Genomic DNA, 22,325 nt, shown 5'->3' on the forward strand with positions numbered 1-22,325 from the left:
AGACATAGACTAAATATCTTTCCTTTCCTTATGTCATTAAAGTACGAGGTCTGTTCAAAAAATTCTGGAACATTCGTAACTGCTGGAGCGAAAAGCGGTTAGTATCACTGCACACACCTGTGTTTAATGTGGAACAGCCGGAAGTTCCATTGTTGTATGTCTTTTAGTTATAGTTCAGTGCTGTATTGAGTAGAATGTTGTGTCGTACAGTTTGCGAATTTCGAGATGGCAGGATTAGAGGAGCAACGCGTCTGCGTTAAATTTTGCTTGACATCCAAGAAAACCTTTACAGACACACACCAAATGATGCTTAAGGTTTCCTGGGTCCTACGAAGGTTCACACGGTTTAAAAATGGCTGGACGGCAGTTATAAAGATGACCCTCGTTTAGGAAGCCCTTCGACGTCTACCGAAGACGCTCGTCTCAGAAATGTCAACGAAATTGTGCGAGCAAATCGAAGACTGACTGTCCGAGAGATTGCAGAATACTTTAACGTTTCAGCTGGATCACGCAATGAAATCCTGACACAACATCTGGGAATCCATCGTGTTGCCGCCAATTTCGTCCCACAACTCATGAGGTAAGACCAGAAAGACCTTTACCTCGCCATCTGTGAAGAGCTTTTGGATCGCGCAAATGAGAACCACATGTTCCTTAAGAGAATCATAATTGGTGATGAGACTTGGGCCTACGGTTATGATGTTGAGACCAAGGTTCGATTTTCACAATAGGTCGGGAAAGGTTCTGTAAGACGAAAAATAGTTCTTGAGGTCAGGCCAAATGTCAAAGCCATGCTGATAGTTGTCTTTGACTTTGGAGGATTAGTTTACCCTGAACTCGAGCCACAGGGACAAACTGTTAATCAATGGTACTATAGGGGCGTGTTGCGACCCCTGCGAGAAACCGTGAGAAGGAAGCGGCGTAAATTGTGGCGCGACGATCCATGGCTCTTGCATCACAATAAACCACCCGCACATTCATCCCTGTTGGTGCGCGACTATTGCACAAAAAACGAAATCACTCTGCAGCCTCATTCTCCGTACTCTAGGCCTGGCCCGTGAGGACTTGTTTTTATTTCCAAAGTTGAAAACCCTGTTGAAAGGAGGAAGATTTGAGACGATAGACGAGATAAAAAAAGATTCGTAGACGGCGCTTCTCGCGATCCAACGAGAAGCGTACCACGACTGCTTCCGGAAGTGGAAACGGTGTTGGGGGCGATGAATCAATTGTGGAGGATGGAGGAGAGTATTTCGAAGGAGACCATGTTGTTGTTGTTGTTGTTGTTTTGGGGGGGGGGGGGAGGAGACCTGACAGCGAGGTCATCGGTCTCATCGGATTACGGAAGGAAGGGCAAGGAAGTCGGCCGTGCCCTTTCAAAGGAACCATCCTAGCATTTGCCTACAGCGATTTAGGGAAATCACGGAAAACCTAAATCAGGATGGCAGGATGCGGGATTGAACCGTCGTCCTCCCGAATGCGAGTCCAGAAGGAGACCATGCACAACGAGTAAAATGTAACCGTAGAAAAATTTTGTGGATAAATCTCCGGAATTGTTTGGATAGACCTCGTATATTTCTAGGAGCGCACTGTAAACTAGTTCAAATGGCTCTGAGCACTATGGGACTTAACATCTTAGGTAATCAGTCCCCTAGAACTTAGAACTACTTAAACCTAACTAACCTAAGGACATCACACAACACCCAGCCATCACGATGTAAACTAGTCCCAATGTAAACATGTTCATCGGTACAGACGTGCTTATTGATCGGTTGAGTTGCCACTGATCACTCTTTCCGCTACACATTACTTCGTAACTTCACACCTCTATTCACTGTACTGTTCTGAACTTCTACAACGTGTGACCATGTTTTAAATGTTACGATCTCCTAAGGACTTTAGCTCCCGATTTGTTATTAACTGGCATTTAATTAGAACAAATCGTACCAAGAACAATGCGTTTTTGATGAATCTTCAATGTACCGTTGCGTTGAAACGGCATACTTTCTTAGCAAGCAAGTTATACTGCGAAAATAACCAAATACGAAAATTCGGTAACCAGCAATATGACGTTACCCGACGTTCTACTAAAACAAAACGTACCAGTAGTGTTCCCTATTTCGAGAGATCGTCAAAATGCCGGTGCCTTTAAACGGCATAGAAAGTAAGTTGTAATACAAAACCCAACAAAATATGTGTTTCAGCTGTAAACGTCGAAACCCAATATGACACCTCCAAAGTTCTGCTTGTGACGTAGAGAGTGTTTTTGTCTCTTATTGGTTAAAAATTTTGTTGCGCGTTGACAAAACACTGCAGAACTTATTTGGTATTTCACGCGCGGCAGTGCTTTCTCACCGCGAAATAACAGGAATTCATGCCACAGAACTCTTAGAGCTGCACGTCCACATCAGCTTTTGGCTTCCGTTTGATGACGGCTTAAGGTGGGTAGGACGTCAAACGGGCCGACTTGGAGCAGGAGAGGCACCACAGGACATTTCAATTTCCAGTATCTATACTTTTACAAATAAATTCATAAAACTTTGTCAGCATGACCAGGAAGGATTCAGAATTCACACTCATAGCAGTGGAAGTTCTAAAACATAACGAAGTAATTTCTTTTACGTGTGAAATTTCATCATTCTTTTTCACTTACTAATGGCAGTATTTGTTGCTATAGGTACACTTTTCTTTATAAGTAAGATTCTTCGATGAATTTTGCACAGCACACAAACCATACTTAAAGGTGTATGAAACTCTAGAATTTTCCAAATATATAAAAAATTGTGGTAAAAATTAAGGTAATTAACTATAAAATTTATGTTTTTTCTAAACATGAAGTTTAAAATATAACAGTCCATTAGTTTTTCCATAAATTAAATAAATTCTAGAGTTTCAGACACCTGTGAGCGTGGTATGTATGCTGTACAAAATTCATCGAAGAATCTCGCTAACTTATGAAGAAAAGTGTACCTATAGCAACAAATGCAGTCATTAGTAAGTGAAAAAATGACGAAATCTCGCACGTAAAAAAAATTATTTTGTTGTTTTCGAACTTCCACTGCAATGGGTGTGAATCCTGAACCCGTCCTGGTAATTCTGACAAAGTTTTATGAATTTATTTGAAAAAGTATGGACACTGGAAATTAAAATGTCCTGTGATGCCTTTCCTGCTCCAAGTCAGCCTGTTTGATGTCCTACCCCCCTTAAGGGGAATCGAGCTCTGACGCCACCAGAGCTCTGAGTACGGACGAAAGCGACGTTTCAAACAGTCCCTCCCTCCCCTTTTCGCCATCCAGACGAACTCACAATGAACGGTACCACCACCGTCTTCCGCAGACTCGGGACAAACGCTTTCTAGCTCGCTGGCACGGCGACGCGTGAAACTGACGCAAAGTGCGCACTCGCCCGCCGGCAGCCACAACAAACAGCACCGCCGTGCGCGCGGGCGCCCCAGCCATTACTTTTTTTGTTTTCCGCTAAACGAGAGCGGCGCGCCGGTCGATCTGCAGATATTGATGATGTCAGAGCCGAGCAATTGGATCAACAGGTGGCGAAAGCGGCGGGTCTCGACCGCAACGAGAAATCTGCACCGCGGTAGAGGCGCACTTTTCCGTACCGTCGGAGTCTAACTGCTATTTTTCTCTTTGGTCTCTTTTCTCTCGTCTTTCCATTACGGAGAACCGCAAAATCAATTGTGAGGACAGAGACACAATCATCTGTATCTCTTTATTCGCGTTTTCCAATAGTGGTTCCCGCGGGCAAGCACACAGCACTTCCGGGAGCGAGGCGTTACGATTGGCGTCTGTGGTTAGCCGGGCGATCCTTCTCGTTTCGGGGGCTTGTCCACGATGAACCTCATCCGCTAAATTGGTTCTCAAGATCTGTCTCACTTCACACATTCTCAAACATTGACACTGCAGTCTACTGGAAGCCACCAACATCATTCAAAATGGTTCAAATGGCTCTGAGCACTATAGGACTTACCATCTGAGGTCATCAGTCCCCTAGAACTTAGAACTACTTAAACCTAACTAACCTAAGGACAGGACACACATCCATGCCCGAGGCAGGTTTCGAACCTGCGACTGGAGCGGTCGCGCGGCTTCAGACTGTAGCGCCTAGAACCGCTCGGCCATTCTGGCCGGCCAACAACATCATTGTCTCTGCTGAAGAGTAAGATAGCATCTTCAAAAAAACTTCATTTGAGTGGATGAGAAGTGGAAAGTAGTTCCTCACTAGCACCGAGTCTACACGCGCTTCAAGCCTTTCAAGTGCATGTAGTCTGCCGGTAAATGGAAATGAACGTTTGGCGTCATTGGCCGGGAGGCCCCTTGCAGGGCAAGTCTGACCACATTGGAGCAGTTCTTATTACATTCGACGCCACACTGGGCGACCTGCGCACGGGAAGGGGATGAAATGTTGATACTAAAATGTAGACTTTCACGGCCGGAAATGTCATGTCCATTATAATTATCCGAGTTTGTTATGCCGTGGTCGGTTGATAAATTCTGTGTCAATTCCCAATGTTTCGTCCCCGTCTGCGGAGGACATCTTCAAGAGGGCCTGTAGCTCGATGGACGGTCCAACACACCCACTGGCTCGCTAGCGATTGTTGGACCGTCCATGGAGCTACAGACCCCCTTGAAGATGTCCTCCGCAGACGGGGACGAAACGTTGGGAATTGACACAGAATTCATCAACCGACCACGGCATAACAGCCCGGACAATTATAATTTACATGATGAAATGTTGATGAAGACAACACAACACCCAGTCCTTGAGCGGAGAAAATCCCCGACGCAGCCGGGATTCGAATCCAGGCCGGTAGGATGGCAATCCGTTACGCTGACCACTAAGCTATCGGGGCGGACAGTCAGCAGGTGAACAGGTCATCACCCTCGAGGAATCCCTCCTTTGTCTTCGAAGCACAGATACGGTGGTGTCACTTCAGTGGGAAGCGATACCTGGATCTCACTTTGTACAGTACAGAATGTTGGCCAGCAATAAACAAGCAGAGCAAATACTTGCTGCAATAGATACCAAGATGTTTCGGGGGGACATCTGGTCTTATGCTTCATGGTCAAGTGATCAATAATGAAGGCCGGCGGCAGTGACCGAGCGGTTCTAGGCGATTTAGTCTGGAACCGCGCGACCGCGACGGTTGCAGATTCGAAACCTGCCTCGGGCATGGATGTGTGTCATGTCCTTATGTTAGTTAGGTTTAAGTACTTCTAAGTTCTAGGGGACTGATGGCCTCAGATGTTAAGTCCCATAGTGCTCAGAGACATTTGAACCATTTTGTACGATGGGCGGTGTGCTCTGAAACACTTGTGCTGCACCAGTATTGTGGTCTTTCAGCAGAGATGCCACAGATCGTCATATATCCCACTTTACAGAGCAGGCAAGCCTCCGAACTCCACATTCTGCTAAGTTGTGGATATCCAACCATTTCGCGCCTAGTGGTAGTTTCACTATCCTACCTCTTTCTGTAGATGTCACGACAGTAGCACGTGAACATTCGACCAGGTTCGCCGTTTTCGAGATACTCGTTCAAAGGCTCCGCGTAATAATAATCTGCCCTTTATAAAGTCGCTTATCTCAGTGGATTTCCCTGTTTGCATCCACTTCTTCGCTAGGGTGATCCCCCGTCCGTGTCTGCTCCGCTCATATACTTTTGCTATAGAGTCACGTGCCCACACCGCCACCAGGTGGCATCCATCGTCGTAATGGTGAGAGGTCTCAATGCTTTGTTTGGCTCATCAGGGTATCATGTGAGAAGAGGGGACTCTGAGTTCTGCACTTGCTATGTTTTCTAAAACCATGCTGATTAGTGGACATAAGCGTCACAGTCTCAAGAAAATTTATTATATTCGAAATTTGAACTAAGAATATGTCCAAGGGTTATGCAGCAAACCCATGTTAGAGATGTTGGTCTGTAATTTTGCAAGTCCGTTCTTTTACCCTTATATACGCGAGTCACCCGCGCTTTTTTCCAGTCGCTGGGGTCTTTGTGCTGGGCGAGATATTCACGATAAACGCATGCTACAGGTAGGTAAGGGCCAATGACGTAGTGTACTGTTATGGAATACGCTGGCCACAACGTAGGCCAGCCACCGCTGCCGCCGCCGCGAGCGCCAGCGCCGCTCAGCGGCCGAAGCAGGCAACAGCTGGGGGGCGGCAGCTGGTGGCGGCAGAAGTGGGCGTGCTCGCTGATTAGGCGGCTAGGTGACGCCAGGCACCCCGCCGTCCATTGTCGCCCCGCGGGCGTCACCACGCCTCCAAACGCCCCGCGCCTCGGGCGTGTTCTCCATTATTCTGCCACACTACCAGCCCCCCCAACTCAGTACACACACGCCGGCCCGGGTAACAGTTGCGCATACTGCGTGCGGAAACGCCGTTGAATTATGGACTAGGAACCGTGGCTGAAACTGTGTGAGGACTTGGCAGACATTCCCAGCAATCGTGGGAGAATGGCTCTAGTTTAAACACCTTCTCCGGTATTTGGTCGCTGTTGATTATTCATACAGCGTAAACGAACGACACATTTTGGAGAAAACTACCACAAAATATTTATTATTTTTCTGCCAGTGTATACGAGGTCTGTTCAAAAAATTCCGGAACATTCGTAATTTCGCGCCAGTGGTGTGTTAGAGCGAAATGCGGTTGGCATCCCTGCACATGCCTTGTGTTTAATGTGTAATTGCGTAAGCTTCACTGTTGTATGTCTGTTGGTTATTGTTCAGTGCTGTATTCAATAGGATTCAGATGGATTCCGGAAACAGCGATCGTGTGAGACCCAACTCGCTTTATTTGTTCATGAGACCCAGAAAATATTAGATACAGGCTCCCAGGTAGATGCCATTTTCCTTGACTTCCGGAAGGCGTTCGATACAGTTCCGCACTGTCGCCTGATAAACAAAGTAAGAGTCTACGGAATATCAGACCAGCTGTGTGGCTGGATTGAAGAGTTTTTAGCAAACAGAACACAGCATGTTGTTCTCAATGGAGAGACGTCTACAGACGTTAAAGTAACCTCTGGCGTGCCACAGGGGAGTGTTATGGGACCATTGCTTTTCATAATATATATAAATGACCTAGTAGATAGTGTCGGAAGTTCCATGCGGCTTTTCGCTGATGATGCGGTAGTATACAGAGAAGTTGCAGCATTAGAAAATTGCAGCGAAATGCAGGAAGATCTGCAGCGGATAGTCACTTGGTGCAGGGAGTGGCAGCTGACCCTTAACATAGACAAATGTAGTGTATTGCGAATACATAGAAAGAAGGATCCTTTATTGTATGATTATATGATAGCGGAACAAACACTGATAGCAGTTACTTCTGTAAAATATCTCGAAGTATGCGTATGGAACGATTTGAAGTGGAATGATCATATAAAATTAATTGTTGGTAAGGCGGGTGCCAGGTTGAGATTCATTGGGAGAGTCCTTAGAAAATGTAGTCCATCAACAAAGGAGGTGGCTTACAAAACACTCGTTCGGCCTATACTTGAGTATTGCTCATCAGTGTGGGATCCGTACCAGGTCGGGTGGACAGAGGAGATAGAGAAGATCCAAAGAAGAGCGGCGTGTTTCGTCACAGGATTATTTGGTAAGCGTGATAGCGTTACGGAGATGTTTAGCAAACTCAAGTGGCAGACTCTTCAAGAGAGGCGCTCTGCATCGCGGTGTAGCTTGCTGTCCAAGGTTTCGAGAGGATGCGTTTCTGGATGAGGTATCGAATATATTGCTTCCCCCTACTTATACCTCCCGAGGAGATCACGAATGTAAGAGAGATTCGAGCGCGCACGGAGGCTTCCCGGCAGTCGTTCTTCCCGCGAACCATACGCGAGTGGAACAGGAAAGGGAGGTAATGATAGTGGCACGTAAAGTACCCTCCGCCACACACCGATGGGTGGATTGCGGAGTACAAATGTAGATGTAGATGTAGATATTGTGTTGCACAGTTCGCGGATTTCGAGATGTCAGAGATTTAGGAGCAACGCGTCTGCATCAAATTTTGCGTGAAACTCAGGAAAACCTTTACAGAGACCCATCAACTGATGCAGGGATCCTACGGTGATGAGTGCTTAAGCCTTACTCGGCGTTATGAGTGGTCCACACGGTTCAAAAGCGGCCGGGAGGAAGTTAAGGATGACCCTCGTTCAGGACGCCCTTCGACGTCTATCGACGACACTCATGTCAGGAACGTCAACGAAACTGTGCGTGCCAATCAGAGATTGACTGTTCGAGAGACTGTAGAAGAATGTAACATTTCAGTTGGGTTATGTTATGACATTCTATTCTATCGCTTGTGCCTTATCCCACGGATGCGCAGGGTCGGCCATGGTTAACCGGATTTGGCATGTTAATTTAAGGGGTGGCTGGATGCCCTTCCTGCCGCCACCCCCCCCCCCCCCACACCCGGACGGAATTAGTGTTCCCCAACTGTTTGCAGCTAATGTAATCCATGGAAAAGTGCGAATGTGTTCACATGTCTGCGAGCTGTGGAACTGAGGCGGAACGTGGGGACCAGCCCGGTATTCACCTAGCGGGATGTGGAAAACCGCCTAAAAACCTCATCCAGGCTGGCCGGCACACCGGCCCTCGTCGTTAATCTGCCAGGCGGATTATATCCGGGGCCGGCGCGCCTACCCGAATCCAGGAAGCAGAGCGTTAGCGCTCTCGGATACCGTGGCGGTTCGGTTATGTTATGAAATCCTGACGCAAAATCTTGGAACGCATCGTGTTACTGCCAAGTTCGTTCCACAGCTCATGAGTCAAGACCAGAAGAACCTTCACCTCGCAATAAGTAAAGAGCTTTTGGATCGCGCAAATGAGAACGAGATCTTTCTTAAGAGAATCATAAATGCTGGTGAGACGTGGGTCTACGGTTATGATGTCGAGACCAAGGTTCAATCTTCACAGTGGGTCCGGAAAGGTTCTTCAAGAGCAGAAAAGCTCGTCAGGTCAGGTCAAACATAAAAGCTATGCTGATAATTTTCTTTCACTTTGAAGGATTAGTTAATCATGAACGACCACAGGGACAAGTCAGATAAATGAAAGAAGATAAGGAGGTTTACCGACTGTAGTTCTTTCCTCACATCATTAACGAATGGAGGAGGAAAGCGGGGAAAAGATTGTGGTAGCAGTAGACACTCGGACACACTGCAAGTGTGGAGAGTGGGTGTGGGTAGTGTAAACACTTTGCTAGCACTATTTCTTAAAATCACTGCATGCTTGGTTACCTGCACTGAAGCGGCGAAGAAACTGTTATAGCCATGCGTATTGAAATGCAGAGATATGTAAACAGGCAGATGACGGCGCTGCGGTCGGCAATGCCTATATAAGACAAGTGTCTGGCGCAGTTGTTAGATCGGTTACTGCTGCTACAATGGCAGGTTATCAAGATTGAAGTGAGTCTGAACGTAGTGTTATACTCGGCGCACGAACAATGGGATACACCATCTCCGCGATAGCGACGAAGTGGGGGTTTTCCCATACGACCATTACATTTCATGAGTGTACAGTGAATATTATGAATCCGGCAAAACATCAAATCTCTGACATCGCTGCGCCCGGAAAAAGATGATGCAAGAACGGGACCAACGACGACTGAGGAGAATCGGTCAACGTGAAAGAAGTGCAACCCTTCCGCAAGTTGCAGCAGAGATCAATGCTGGGCTATCAACAAGTGTCAGCGTGCGAACCATTCAGCGAAACATCATAGCTATGGGCTTTCGGAGCCGAAGGCCCACTCGTGTACCCTTGATGACTGCACGACACAAAGCTTTACGCCTCGCCTGGTTCCAACACCGACGTTGAACTGTTGATGACTGGAAACATGTTGCCTGGTCGGAAGAGTCCCGTTTCACATTATATCGAGCGGATGATTGTGTACGGGTATGGAGACACCCTCATGAATCAACGGACCCTGCATGTCAGCAAGCGACTGTTCAAGCTGGTGGAGGCTCTGTAATGGTGTCAGAAGTGAGCAGCTGGAGTGATATGGGGCCCCAGATACGTCTAGATGCGACTCTGACAGGTTAGACGTATGTAAGCACCCTATCTGTTCACCTGCATCCATTCACGTCCATTGTGCATTCCGACGAAGTTGGGCAGTTTTGGCAGGACAATGCGACACGTCCGGAACTGCTACAGAGTGGCTCCAGGAAGACTCTTCTGAGTTTAAACACTTCCGCTGGCCGCCATACTCCCCAGACATGAACATTTTTGAGCATGTCTAAGATGCCTTGCAACGTGCTGTTCAGAAAAGATTTCCACCCCTCGTACTTTTACGGATTTATGGACAACACTGCAGGATTCATGGTGTCAATTCCCTCCAGCACTACTTCAGACATTAATGGAGTCCATGCCACGTCGTGTTGAGGCATCTGCGTGTTCGCGGAGCACTATATGACATTAGGCAGACATACCAGTTTATTTGGCTCTTCTGGGTATGAGTACAAGAACGTGAATATTACTGGAAGTTACTGTGTGAGGAGCTTCGGTTATTATCGTAATGTTTAAAAATTTGCGACCTCATTCGTATAGTTTCACAACATAATTGTCGAATCGCCAAAAAAATTCTTCGCGAACGAAATAATGAAGAACTTTTACGCGATACGAGCGGCATAACAACTTTCGATCGTTGGAAGAAGAAAGATCAGCAGTAGCTGTCATCGACATATGATAATTGGTGCTGGGGTTAGACAAGGAAACTCTGGCTTGCAGCGGATTAAAGGACTGGTGGCACTGCCTCAATAACGCAGTCAAATGAAGATATTACGCCGTTCTTAGCGTTGACTTTAAGCGAACCATTAACGTTTTTGTTCGGACGCAGGTAAAGCAGTGGGTCTACTAGCCCAAGAAAAAGCTGAACACTGAAAAAAATTAAAGCGATTTCACAAAACCGGTTACGTGCAACACAGAGGTAAGAAGGCAATTTGCGGGTTTCAGACGGACGATGCACGAGATAAAAGAAAAGAAGAACAGGACCGTTTAGCGAAGGGCATCTGGAGATGCCCCCACGATATCTGAGGGTAACACGACGATAAAGGACAAATCCTGTTGCACTTACCCTTTTTACCAATTGGCCTTCAGACTCTCATCTATTTAGCGAGCTTCGCCATTTCAGATTCGAAGTGTTATGTAAAGTACGTTCTAGTTTGTTTAGAAAGTATATTTATTTAGAATGCATGCAGTAAAACAGTTTTGTATTATTTGATGCTTCGACTACGTACGCCATAAGCAGCAATGACACTTTCAAAATACGCGCTTATTTCGGAGGCAGAACTCAAACTCGTGAGCTCCACGTTTCGATACATCGACGCTACCCTCAGACAATTTTCCCCTTTTCCCTCCTCCAGACGACGCACGTTACGAGCACGTTTACTACTCCACCCATGGTTGAATCTCTTTGGCTGGAGTAGAACTGTCTTCAGTGGTGAGTCCAGCTTCGAATGAAGTCCCAATGATCAGCAAACAGGTGTGTGGAAAAGTTCCGGGCGGCGGTGGGGTATCAAGTTGACTGCCGCCCGCCATACGGCCAAACGACCACGAGTGAGGTCTGGGATGTCATTTTCATAGTACGACCCGTTTGGTTGTCATCCGCGGCGTTCCTACAACACAACCGTACGTCGTCGATATTCTACGCCTCGTTTCGTTACTGTCATTGGCAAGCCATCTTGGGCGTACAATTCAGCAAGATAATGCCCTCTCGCACTCAGCGAGAGATTGTACTGCTTGTCTTCCTGCTTACCAAACCCTACCCTGGCCAGCAAAGTCGCCGTATTTCTCCGCAACTGAGGACGTTTGGAGCATTACGATCAGAGCCCTTCTACCATCTCGGTATTTGCCGATCTAACGAGGCAGAGGGGAAGAATTTTGCACGATGTCCGTCTGGAGGAGATCGAACAACTCTGTCCACCAATGCCAAGGCTTGCATGAGGGCCAGAGGTGGACCAACGCGTTACTGGCTTGCACAAAAAGAAAAAGTGTTTGTATGAATTCCTAAGGGACCAAACTGCTGAGGCTAAGTGTGGAGTTATCGGCAAATGTGCGCTTGTGTAATTGTATTAAGGACAGAGTGTTTATATGGACAGTGTTAAGACAAGCTGTTATGACAATTGCCGGCCGGAGTGGCCGAGCGGTCGCAGGTTCGAATCCTGCCTCGGGCATGGATGTCTGTGATGTACTTAGGTTAGTTAGGTTTAAGAAGTTCTAAGTTCTAGGGGACTGTTGACCTCAGCAGTTAACTCCCATAGACCTCAGAGCCATTTGAACCATTTTCGAAGCCAGAACCGTGCTACAGTCATTTGAGAAGCATTATAGTGAACTCACGTTGACGTCTCGGCGACCAAACTCGCCTGACGTAAATCCTAAAGAACCAATCTGGGTCGCTATCGGGCACTGTTACCTTGTACGCAAATCAGCTTCCCGTTATTTACGCAAATCACATGACCTTTGCGTAGACATCTGATGCCACATACCGCCACAAACCTACCAAAAAACTCTCGGATTTCTGATACACAGCATCAGTGACGTATTTCGTTGCAGAAACGGATAAACAAGCTATTAAGGAGGTGGACATAATGTTTTAGCTCGTCAGTGTATATGAGGCACACAAATGTAGAACATACATAATTGGCATAATAGTCTGCCTTAACACAGTCCATAAAAACAAGCTGTGCCTTTGCACAATTACAGTAGTGTACATTTGGTAATACATCCAATTTAATAACTGGACTATTAAGTATGGTGTTATCAGCAAATATGCATTACTGTAACTGTGCCAAGGCACAGCTTGTTTATATGGACTGTGTTAAGGCAGACTGTTACGCCAATTATGTATGTTCTACATTTGTATGACTCACATATGACGGAAATGTATGGTTTATCCACTGAAGTACAATGTTTTTCTCCTTGAAGATTATTATGACAATCGAAACCGGTACAGAATAAACATAAAATTCTTGAAGATTATTATGACAATAAAAAAAAAAAGATGGTTCAAATGGCTCTGAGCACTATGGGACTTAACATCTATGGTCATCAGTCCCCTAGAACTTAGAACTACTTAAACCTAACTAACCTAAGGACAGCACACAACACCCAGCCATCACGAGGCAGAGAAAATCCCTGACCCCGCCGGGAATCGAACCCGGGAACCCGGGCGCGGGAAGCGAGAACGCTACCGCACGACCACGAGATGTGGGCTTATGACAATCGAAACCGGTACAGAATAAACATAAAATTGTACAGCTGATGGCAGAAATATGCTTTTTGTAAATGAAAAGGTTTTCTTTTGCAACTGAATCGCTCTGCAGGGAGTTAGTGAAAGTGGAGAGAGAGAGAGATACAGTGTACTCACTCTTGAGCAGGGGCAGGTCGTTGATGAAGACGGCACCATCGTCCACGCTGGTGTTCTGGAACAGAAAGAAAAACCATTAATCCCGCTGTGCGGCTGCTAACGGCTTAATTCCCAGAGCAGGCGCCCTCTGACACGCAGAGAGCGGGGGCCGAGGGAAGACTTTTCACGTCTTACAGGGTCCTGTAATAGCCAGACCCCGCGCTGCCGTCCAAATTAATCGTAATCGTCTTCTCTCCTCTCCTTAGAGAAACGCCGGCCGCGCAACATAAATTACGCACGCTTCGTGCCAGACAAGTAGGCCCTCCATTACCGTAATCATTGTTATTTACAGGGGCTACTCCACTTCCGGTGACCATTACAGGTAGTCTACGTGCACACACCTCCCCAATTTGGTGGCCAGTTATTAAATTTCGCGGCAGAGAAAGCAGTAATCGCGACCACATCTGTATCACTATACGTGCTTCGCTGCGGGATAGAGCTAGAAGCCAGCTGGAGAACAGGACATGGTTTGCGAGGAGTCGCAGTAACCATAACACTAGCCGCTTTGCTAGTCAGATTGTCCCTTAGTAGTCCAACTCTGTGAATCCTTTTCATGACGTAAAAAAAAATGCGCAAATGCTCTACAGGCCAGCCTGTTTGTAGTACGTTAAGGCTGAAACAGGTCTATTGAAAGTTTGTTAATTCCATTTCTGGAAATTCTACATGCTTCGGATGCCTCAAACGCTAAGCGACACTTTTGAATCGCTTATTATTCGCGCGCAGGCTTCGGTCAGAGTAACTGTGTCGCTGGAACATGTGCCTGTTTTGTTATCGCTGCTTGGCAATGAGAGCGCGGGAGTTCTATCGTTAGAGCAGTTAGACGCCGAGCAGAAGACTCGTGGCAATTTACAAGTAAAGTTCATCTGCGTTTAAGTAAAATTATTTATGTTTGAATATTGTAAAACAGAAGAGAAAGATTCGATTAGTGATTTAGAATGAAAAGAGAGGTAATGAGATTAGAAAAAGATATGAAGAGGAACGAAGGTAATAATTTTTATTTAGTTGCATTGCAGTCGCGCGTAGTTTGGAAACATTATTGAATGAGGCACCCATATCAGGAAACTTTAGGTTTTTCGCTAAATATTGAATAATTTTCACTGTATGATATCTTTCATGTTATTTATTAATTTTGGTCTAACATTTGTGAGAGTAAGAGTTTGATATACATGTTGCCTTTTGTCAATGTAACATTGTAACATGAATTTCATGCAAGTAATAATGTACCAGATAATTTAGAAACAGTTTGTTACATAAATGTTCCACCTAATAGCATTGTCCACATCCTCGATCCAAGTCATTTTCATTCAAAGAGTGTCTCATTCAATGATGTGTATAAAATAGTTTGTATCTTGTGTAGAGCATTGCACTAAGCTCTCAGCAATTGTAGTTAGAAATTTGCAGCTGGCGCAAAGAGATCAGCGAGCACCGCGTTTCGAAGTAATAACGTTATAAGATATTTTCATTTCATCAGTTTGCTACGAAAATTATCAACGCCCAGGAGCCATTTCATGAACTGCATTATTAGGCAGATGACTGACGCAGAGCAACCACTTTGTTTCATTAAAGACATTAATACAAAAGTTTAGGTTTTCACATCTTGCACATTTTTAGAAAGATTATAAAACAGAGCCAAATTCATGTTGTGTTCTCACAGGCAGATGTATTTAAATTCTCTCGCAGCTGGGATTGCACAGTTACCCAAAGCTAAACAGCAGCAAAGTTACAACCAACCTACAAAGCCAGTACGAGTTCAAACGAAAGTAATTTGTACAGGAAACTTTCAAGGTCTGAAAAGCTTCAGAATAAATTGTTTGATTTTGTTCATAGCCGTATTTCAGCAGCTGCAGAATGTTTCAAAAAGGAAAAAAAAAAGTCAGTCGTCAGCTGCACAAGAAAACCTTGTAAGTAGGCTGTTTAGGTTTTTTTATTAGTAACGCCACCTCTGTATGAAAATCACTGGCTGTGCTGTGTGCAGTCTGTGGCTGCTTTGCATTGTTGTAATACTCGCCATTGTAGTGTTAGGCAGCTGGCTGTGAACAGCGCGTACCGTTGGGCAGTTGGAGGTGAGCCGCCAGCAGTGGTGGATGTGGGGAGAGAGATGGCGGAGTTTTGAAATTTGTCATGAACTGCTATATTTATATATGATGATATCAAGGTAAATACATTGTTTTTTCTCTATTAATATCTTTCATTTGCTAACTATCCCTATCAGTAGTTAGTGCCTTCCATAGTTTGAATCTTTTATTTAGCTGGCAGTAGTGGCGCTCGCTGTATTGCAGTAGCTTTGAGCAGCGAAGATTTTTGTGAGGTAAGTGATTTGTGAAAGGTATAGTTTAATGTTAGTCAGGGCCATTCTTTTGTAGGGAATTTTGAAAGTCAGATTGCGTTGCGCTATAAATATTGTGTGTCAGGTTAAGCACAGTCGAGTATAAATGGTTCAAAGGGGACGTTTCAACCTTTATTTGGTTCGCTTCACCGGCTGCTACGGTTGTCATCTTCAGAACTGAAATAGGCTGCAATCATCGGTAAGCTAACGTCAAAATAAGAATCTGAGGTTAGTGTCCTACAAAGGACTGGCACAAAATACTTACATAAAGCAAGTATCTAAAAAAAATGCACAAAGATATAAAGCAGAAGTGAAACAGATTTGTTAAAACAAGTGTGAAATACTTAAACTTGAGAGCCAAAACATACCTTTAGTACAGAATCAATAAAATTAAGTGTACTTGCATTCGAGAGAACTATGATGCTAATCCGTTACTCAGAACATTATCCATCTTAAGACCTAGAGGTATCATTGTGAAGACAATCTTTGTAATGAATGTGTCATTTATGCCAAGCGAGGTTACTACAGTTAGCTTACAGCACAATCAGTCAGATGATGGGAGCGTTATTGAGAATTATTGTTGTTGCTTACATTGCTAACATTAACGACTGTATCCTAAGTTAATTACACAATTGTCATTTACCTTTGTTGCCCTATATGACTCTATCCTAATACCGGACTTGCTTCTTTAAAAATATAGTTGTCGATAGCTCTCTCTAATTTTATACAACTGTGTGGTTTCGCCTCTTACTGTGTCTTCAAAGAAGTCTTTGGCTGGACTTTTACTTTGAAATAACCACTTTATTTCAGTATTAGCAATTAGCTACTTTCGCTCCCTTCGCCACTGGTGCAAACAAGGCACGCGCGAAGCGTAGCCTACGCTCAAACTCCGACCAATACCGGCTTCAGTAACAGTAACTACAGGCTCATTTGGTAAGCGCGGAAGTGTCATGGACATGCTCAGCCAACTCCAGCGGCAGACATTGCAAGAGAGGCGTCCTGCATGACAGTGAGCTTTAGTGTTATAGTTCCGAAAGCGTTACATTCCTAGAAGAGTCAACCAATGCATTCTTTCCTTCTACGTATATCTCGCGTTAACTAGGAGAGTTTTGAGATTACTTGCACGTTTACCAGCAATCGTTCTTACCGCGAACCATTCGTGACTGGAACACGAAAGGGTGGAAAGTGACAGGGGTAGCTTGCCGAGTATGGGTGTAGTTGCGGAGGGCATAATAGTTTTTAAGCCCATACGTAAAATACAAAATTGGCCAAGCGCGAGAAGGACTCCTGCACTAACTCTTTCGTGCATACTTCATTGTGTGTGTGTGTGTGTGTGTGTGTGTGTGTGTGTGTGTGTGTAATAGGTTTACAGTTCATAAATCCTGAGAATCGAGAATCTCTAAGATTTTTGCCGGTCTTCGGTACATATACTGGCAAGATCTTGGTCATGGGAATCCAATACCGTATCAAAATCTCTACGGTAGTTCCTCAGACTGCCCTGGACTAGAAAAAGAAGCGAGCACGGAACTTCAGTCTATTCTGTATATATAGATATAGACGATTTAATAAAAGACATTTCATTTACCTATTAAAACACCACTATAATTTACATTTTATGTCTGCATGCAGTAATGTTTGTCTGTCAAGCTTTTGATGGATAATGAATGCAATGTACGTTCTAAAGGCAAAAATATATTTTTTATACGATATAATTACGGTTTAAGAATTCTCTGCTTATTATACTTTAATTCCAATGAGAAACCTTGCTTCTTTCCTAATTTCGTGATTCCACGTCAAAGGGAAGTATGCTGTAGGTTTTGATAAGCGGGCTTGTGAGTATCGTCATATGTGACATAAATGGCCATATCTCTTGATTCAATTGGCTTAGAAACTTATAATTATTGCATTACAATCAGACATTAGCCTTTAATATGCGACATGAATTTGAACTTGGTGCGTCTACCCGTTCCTGAGAAAAAGGGTTATTAACAGTTGGACAGACAGACGGGCAACAGAGCGATTGTACGATCTCCGTATGTCCATCTTTTCACAGATGGTCGCAGGACTCGGCAGTTTAGTACAGAAAGTAAGATCAAATACCTTTCAGCCGTCTACATTTCCAAACTGTTACTTTATTAGGCTACCGGTTTCGGCGATACACTACGCCATCTTCAGGCCCCCTGACCGACGTGTAAGAACATTCCAACCTCAGCTCCGGTCAAACCGACCGGCAGATGATGTTTGAAGTGATCACTGTATCAAACACAAATCTACAGACACCAGTCTTTGAATACTGGCCCCTATTTTGACCGGAACTTGGGTTGGAATGTTCCTAAACGTCGGTCAGGTGGAGTGAAGATGGCGTAATATATCGCCGAAACCGGTAGCCCAATAAAACAACAGTTTGTAAATTAGAGGGTTGAAAGATGTTTGATTTGACATTCCAATTCTACACTGAAGATGCAAAGAATCCGGTACACCTGCCTGATATCGTTTAGGGCCCCCGCGAGTACGCAGAAGTACTGCAACACGACTAATGTCTGCAGCGGTGCTGGAGGGAACTGATACTATGAATCCTGCAGAGCTGTCCATAAATCCGTAAGAGTACGAGGGATTGGAGATCTCTTCTAACAGCACGTTGCAAGGCATCCCAGAAATTCTCAATAATGTTCATGCAGAGGGAGTTTGGTGACCAGCGGAAGTGTTTAAACTTAGAAGAGTGTTCCTGGAGCCACTCTGTAGCAATTCTGGACGTGTGGGGTGTCACATTGTCCTACTGGAATTGCCCAAGGCCGTCGGAAAGCACAGTGGACATGAATGGATGCACGTGATCAGACAGGATGCTTACGTATGTGTCACGTGTCAGAGTCATTTCCAGACGTATCACGAGTCCCATATCACTCCAACTGCACACGCCCCACACCATTACAAGGCCTACACCAGCTAGAACAGTCCCCTGGTGACATACAGGGTCCAGGGGTTCATCAGATTGTCTCCATACTCGTCCACGTCCATCCGTTCAACACAATTTCAAACGAGACTCGTCCGACCAGGCAACATATTTCCAGTTATCAACAGCCCAAAGTCGGTGTTGACGCGCCCAGACGGGGCGTACAGCTTTGAGTCGTGCAGTCCACACGAGTGGGCCTTCGGCTCCGAAAGCCCATATCGATGATGTTTCGTTGAGCCTGCTGGTGTGGCTGAGCGGTTCTAGGCACTTCAGTCTGGAACCGCGCGACTGCTACGATCGCAGGTTCGAACCCTGCCTCGGGCATGGATGTGTGTGATGTCCTTAGGTTAGCAAGGTTTAAGTAGTCCTAAGTTCTAGGAGAGTGATGATCTCAGATGTTAAGTCCCATAGTGCTCAGACCCATTTGAACCATTGTTTTGTTTCGTTGAATGGTTCGCACACTGACACTTGTTGATGGCCCAGCATTTAAACCTGCAGCAATTTGCGGAAGGATTGTACTTCTGTCACATCGAACGATTCTCTTCAGTCGTCGTTGGTCCCGTTCTTGTAGAAACTTTTTTCGGCCCCAGAGATGTGGGACACTTGACTTTTTACCAGATTCCTGGTATTCACAGTACACTCGTGTAGAGGTCGTAGGGGAAAATCACCACTTCATCGCTAACTCAGAGATTCTGTGTCCTATCGCTTCTGCGCCGACTATAACTCAACGTTAAAACTCACTTAAATGTTGATAACCTGCCATCGTAGCAGTAGTAACCGACCTAACAACTGTGCCAGACACTGACTATGTAGGCGGTTCCGACCGCAGCGCCGTATTCTGCTTGTTTACGTATCTCCGTATTTGAAAACACATGCCTATACCAGTTTATTTGTCGCTTCAGTGTATAATGGTTCCATTATTACAGACTGAGGCGCAGTACACTAAAAAAGGCTACCGTCAATAATCCAAAGATTCACAGTTCTCTTTTGAGACCGTGTATAGGTGGCAGCCCGCTTTTTACATCTCGTTCAGTTCTGAAATAACTTACACACACTACAGAATTAAAGCAAAGCGGCTTCTAGCCGGACGACTACACTGGACGACCATAGTGAGTATTAAAGAACGAAAGCAAGACAGCAAAAAAGAAAAGGCTCCTTCAGTCTGATTACGATTCTTTTTCCACTAGGGAGCTTCCCGGTGCCTGTGACAGAAGAAACGCGCGCTTTCGGAGTTATGCGGAGGGGAACGGAGTGGCTCGGCGGACATCGGTATCAGTCACGGGCGCTTATGCTCGGTAATTGTCCGCAACGAGTGAGAGAGGCGCAAGAAGGGAAACCAGAGGCGGCGGAGGCGGTGGCGGTGGCGGCGGGGGCGACGGCGGCGGCGGGGGCGGCAGCGAGGCGTGCGGTCGCGTGCCGCCCATCTCACGGTCCGCCGAGCGTGGCGGTGGGGGCGGCGGGAGCGGCGCCAGCCCGTGACCGGTGGCACTCATTAGCCGGCGCCAGGCGAAGCTCGCACCCGCAGGGTCACGCTACTCCCCCCACCCAGAATCGGCCCACCTGCCAACCGCCTACCCCGTGGAGCGCATAGCGTCGGTTCCCATTGAAACTTTCTTTCTGTTTGTATTCCGCCATCTTGCCTCTCCTTTGGTGCTTCCTCTATCCTTTGCCTGATCTCTGTGTACCTACTGCATTTTTCATCTTTAATAGTTCGTACCGGACTGCTGTTTCTCGCACGCAATAACACCGAGAAAGCTAGAGAAATATATGAATGCGTGGTGGCTGTTGTTTCGGACATGTCCGAATCCGCAGCTGTGAAACGTTATATGTACATTGAACCTGGATCACTGCTGTCTGCTGCAGCGGAACATTAAGAGGAATTTGCGGCGACGAGTAAAAATGTGTACCGGACCGGGACTCGAACCCGGGAACTTCTGCTTACTAGGCAAGTCCGTAACCACTGCGCCATCTTTTTTCCCGCCTCTACAGTTTGTTCGTTATGGTTCGTTGTATTTCGTCGTAGCGGACGTCACATGTCACCCGTCGAAGCTCGTTGTTGATCGTTTCACTCAGTTTTTTTATTATAGAGGCCAGCCAGCTCTCTGACCGAACACGCTGAGCTACCGTGCCGGCATTTTTTTTTTTTTTACCATTTTGTTCGCTTTTTTTCGTTGCGTCTACTCGAGGCGGACGTCGTAAGACATCCGTTTTAAGTTCGTTGATGATCGATTAACTCAGTTTTTTTTTTATTAGAGAGGGCACGTAACCCTCTGACCGAACACGCTGAGCTACCGTGCCGGCTTGTTCGCTTTTGTTCGTTGCATCTGCTCGGTGCGGACGTCGTAAGACATCTGTTTAAGTTCGTTGTTTATCGATTAACTCAGTTTTTTTATTACAGAGGGCAGCTACCCCTCTGACCGAACACGCTGAGCTACCGTGTCGGCACGCAATAACACCGAGAAAGCTAGAGAAATATATCAATGCGTGGTGGCTGTTGTTTCGGACATGTCCGAAGGAATAGGCACCAAGCAGAATCCGCAGCTGTGAAACGTTATATGTACATTGGACCTGGATCACTGCTGTCTGCTGCTGCGGAACATTAAGCGGAATCTGCGGCGACGAGCGAAAATGTATACCGGACCGGGACTCGAACCCGGGATCTCGTGCTTACAAGGCAAGTGCGTAACCACTGCGTCATCCGGACATAGCGTTATTGTAACTGTACGGACTATCTGGCACGCCACACGGCCGATCCAGGCTAGAGAGCCTATATAGAGGCCAATGGTGATAGCGTCGCTGATTCGCTGAGAGCCGAGGACGCCATGCTTTTACCAAACTGACGCTGGCTTGGTACGAGTATAAACAGATACTGTGTGTGATTCTGTTCTACTGGTTCTCTTCAACACTTTGAACGCCAATTACATTGTACAATCATGTACAGGTTGTAATACGGTAGGTATTGAAGGACATTTGCATGTTATCTGTCTATTCTATTCACATAAATTACCTTACAGTCACTCTGTTGCTCGGATCTACGACGATACTTTTAGAACTTAACATCAATTATAAAGGCAAAATTTTTATTTAAAGTGATTTACTGAGTGTCACTAATAATATGAATTACAAAATCATTAAGGACAGTCAAGAGGAATGCCTTGTTGCTCCGCTGTTGGGTGCAAAAACCGAAGTGAAGATGGATGTATGATGCTCGTTGTAATCCGAAGGTCGTGAGTTAGAATCCTGCTCAATCCAGGTTTTCTCTAAACGTTATTTTCTAGACTTTTAATGGTTCTTGAGTGACACGATGTGTTTTAACATGTATACGGAACCCTAAGTCTACGTACTTCCGACTGGCGACTCGCACTTGGCTCTGTAGTCTTGGCTATTCACATTCCTGTAAATTGTAATTATCGTGTGGATATTCAGTTACTTATTTTGAATAACTTTCTGCTGTTTCAGTAGAGTACCCTAGTATTGATATTTTTCCCATTTTCTGTGGTACAGAGTCCCTAAAAGTGGGTACAGAATGACGTGTTTTGCCAGCATAAGAAAATGTTATAAGATCGACACGCACTTAATATGTATTATGTTGGGGCGGAAAGAGACACGAGTTTACCAATTTCAGCGATGAATATCGGCACGGAA

General features: G+C 45.6%; 1 protein-coding gene across 1 annotated transcript in view; it reads right to left on the minus strand.

The window, feature by feature from the left end:
• Positions 1–22,325, minus strand: part of LOC126194817 (transcription factor AP-2-beta) — a 420,874-nt gene that overhangs the window by 237,206 nt on the left and 161,343 nt on the right. Inside the window, exon 3 of the mRNA XM_049933144.1 lies at positions 13,366–13,420. Coding sequence (XP_049789101.1) covers positions 13,366–13,420 — 55 coding nt within the window. The remainder of the gene's footprint in view (positions 1–13,365; positions 13,421–22,325) is intronic.

The sequence above is a fragment of the Schistocerca nitens genome, chromosome 7, assembly GCF_023898315.1.
Source record: "Schistocerca nitens isolate TAMUIC-IGC-003100 chromosome 7, iqSchNite1.1, whole genome shotgun sequence".
NCBI lineage: Eukaryota > Metazoa > Arthropoda > Insecta > Orthoptera > Acrididae > Schistocerca > Schistocerca nitens.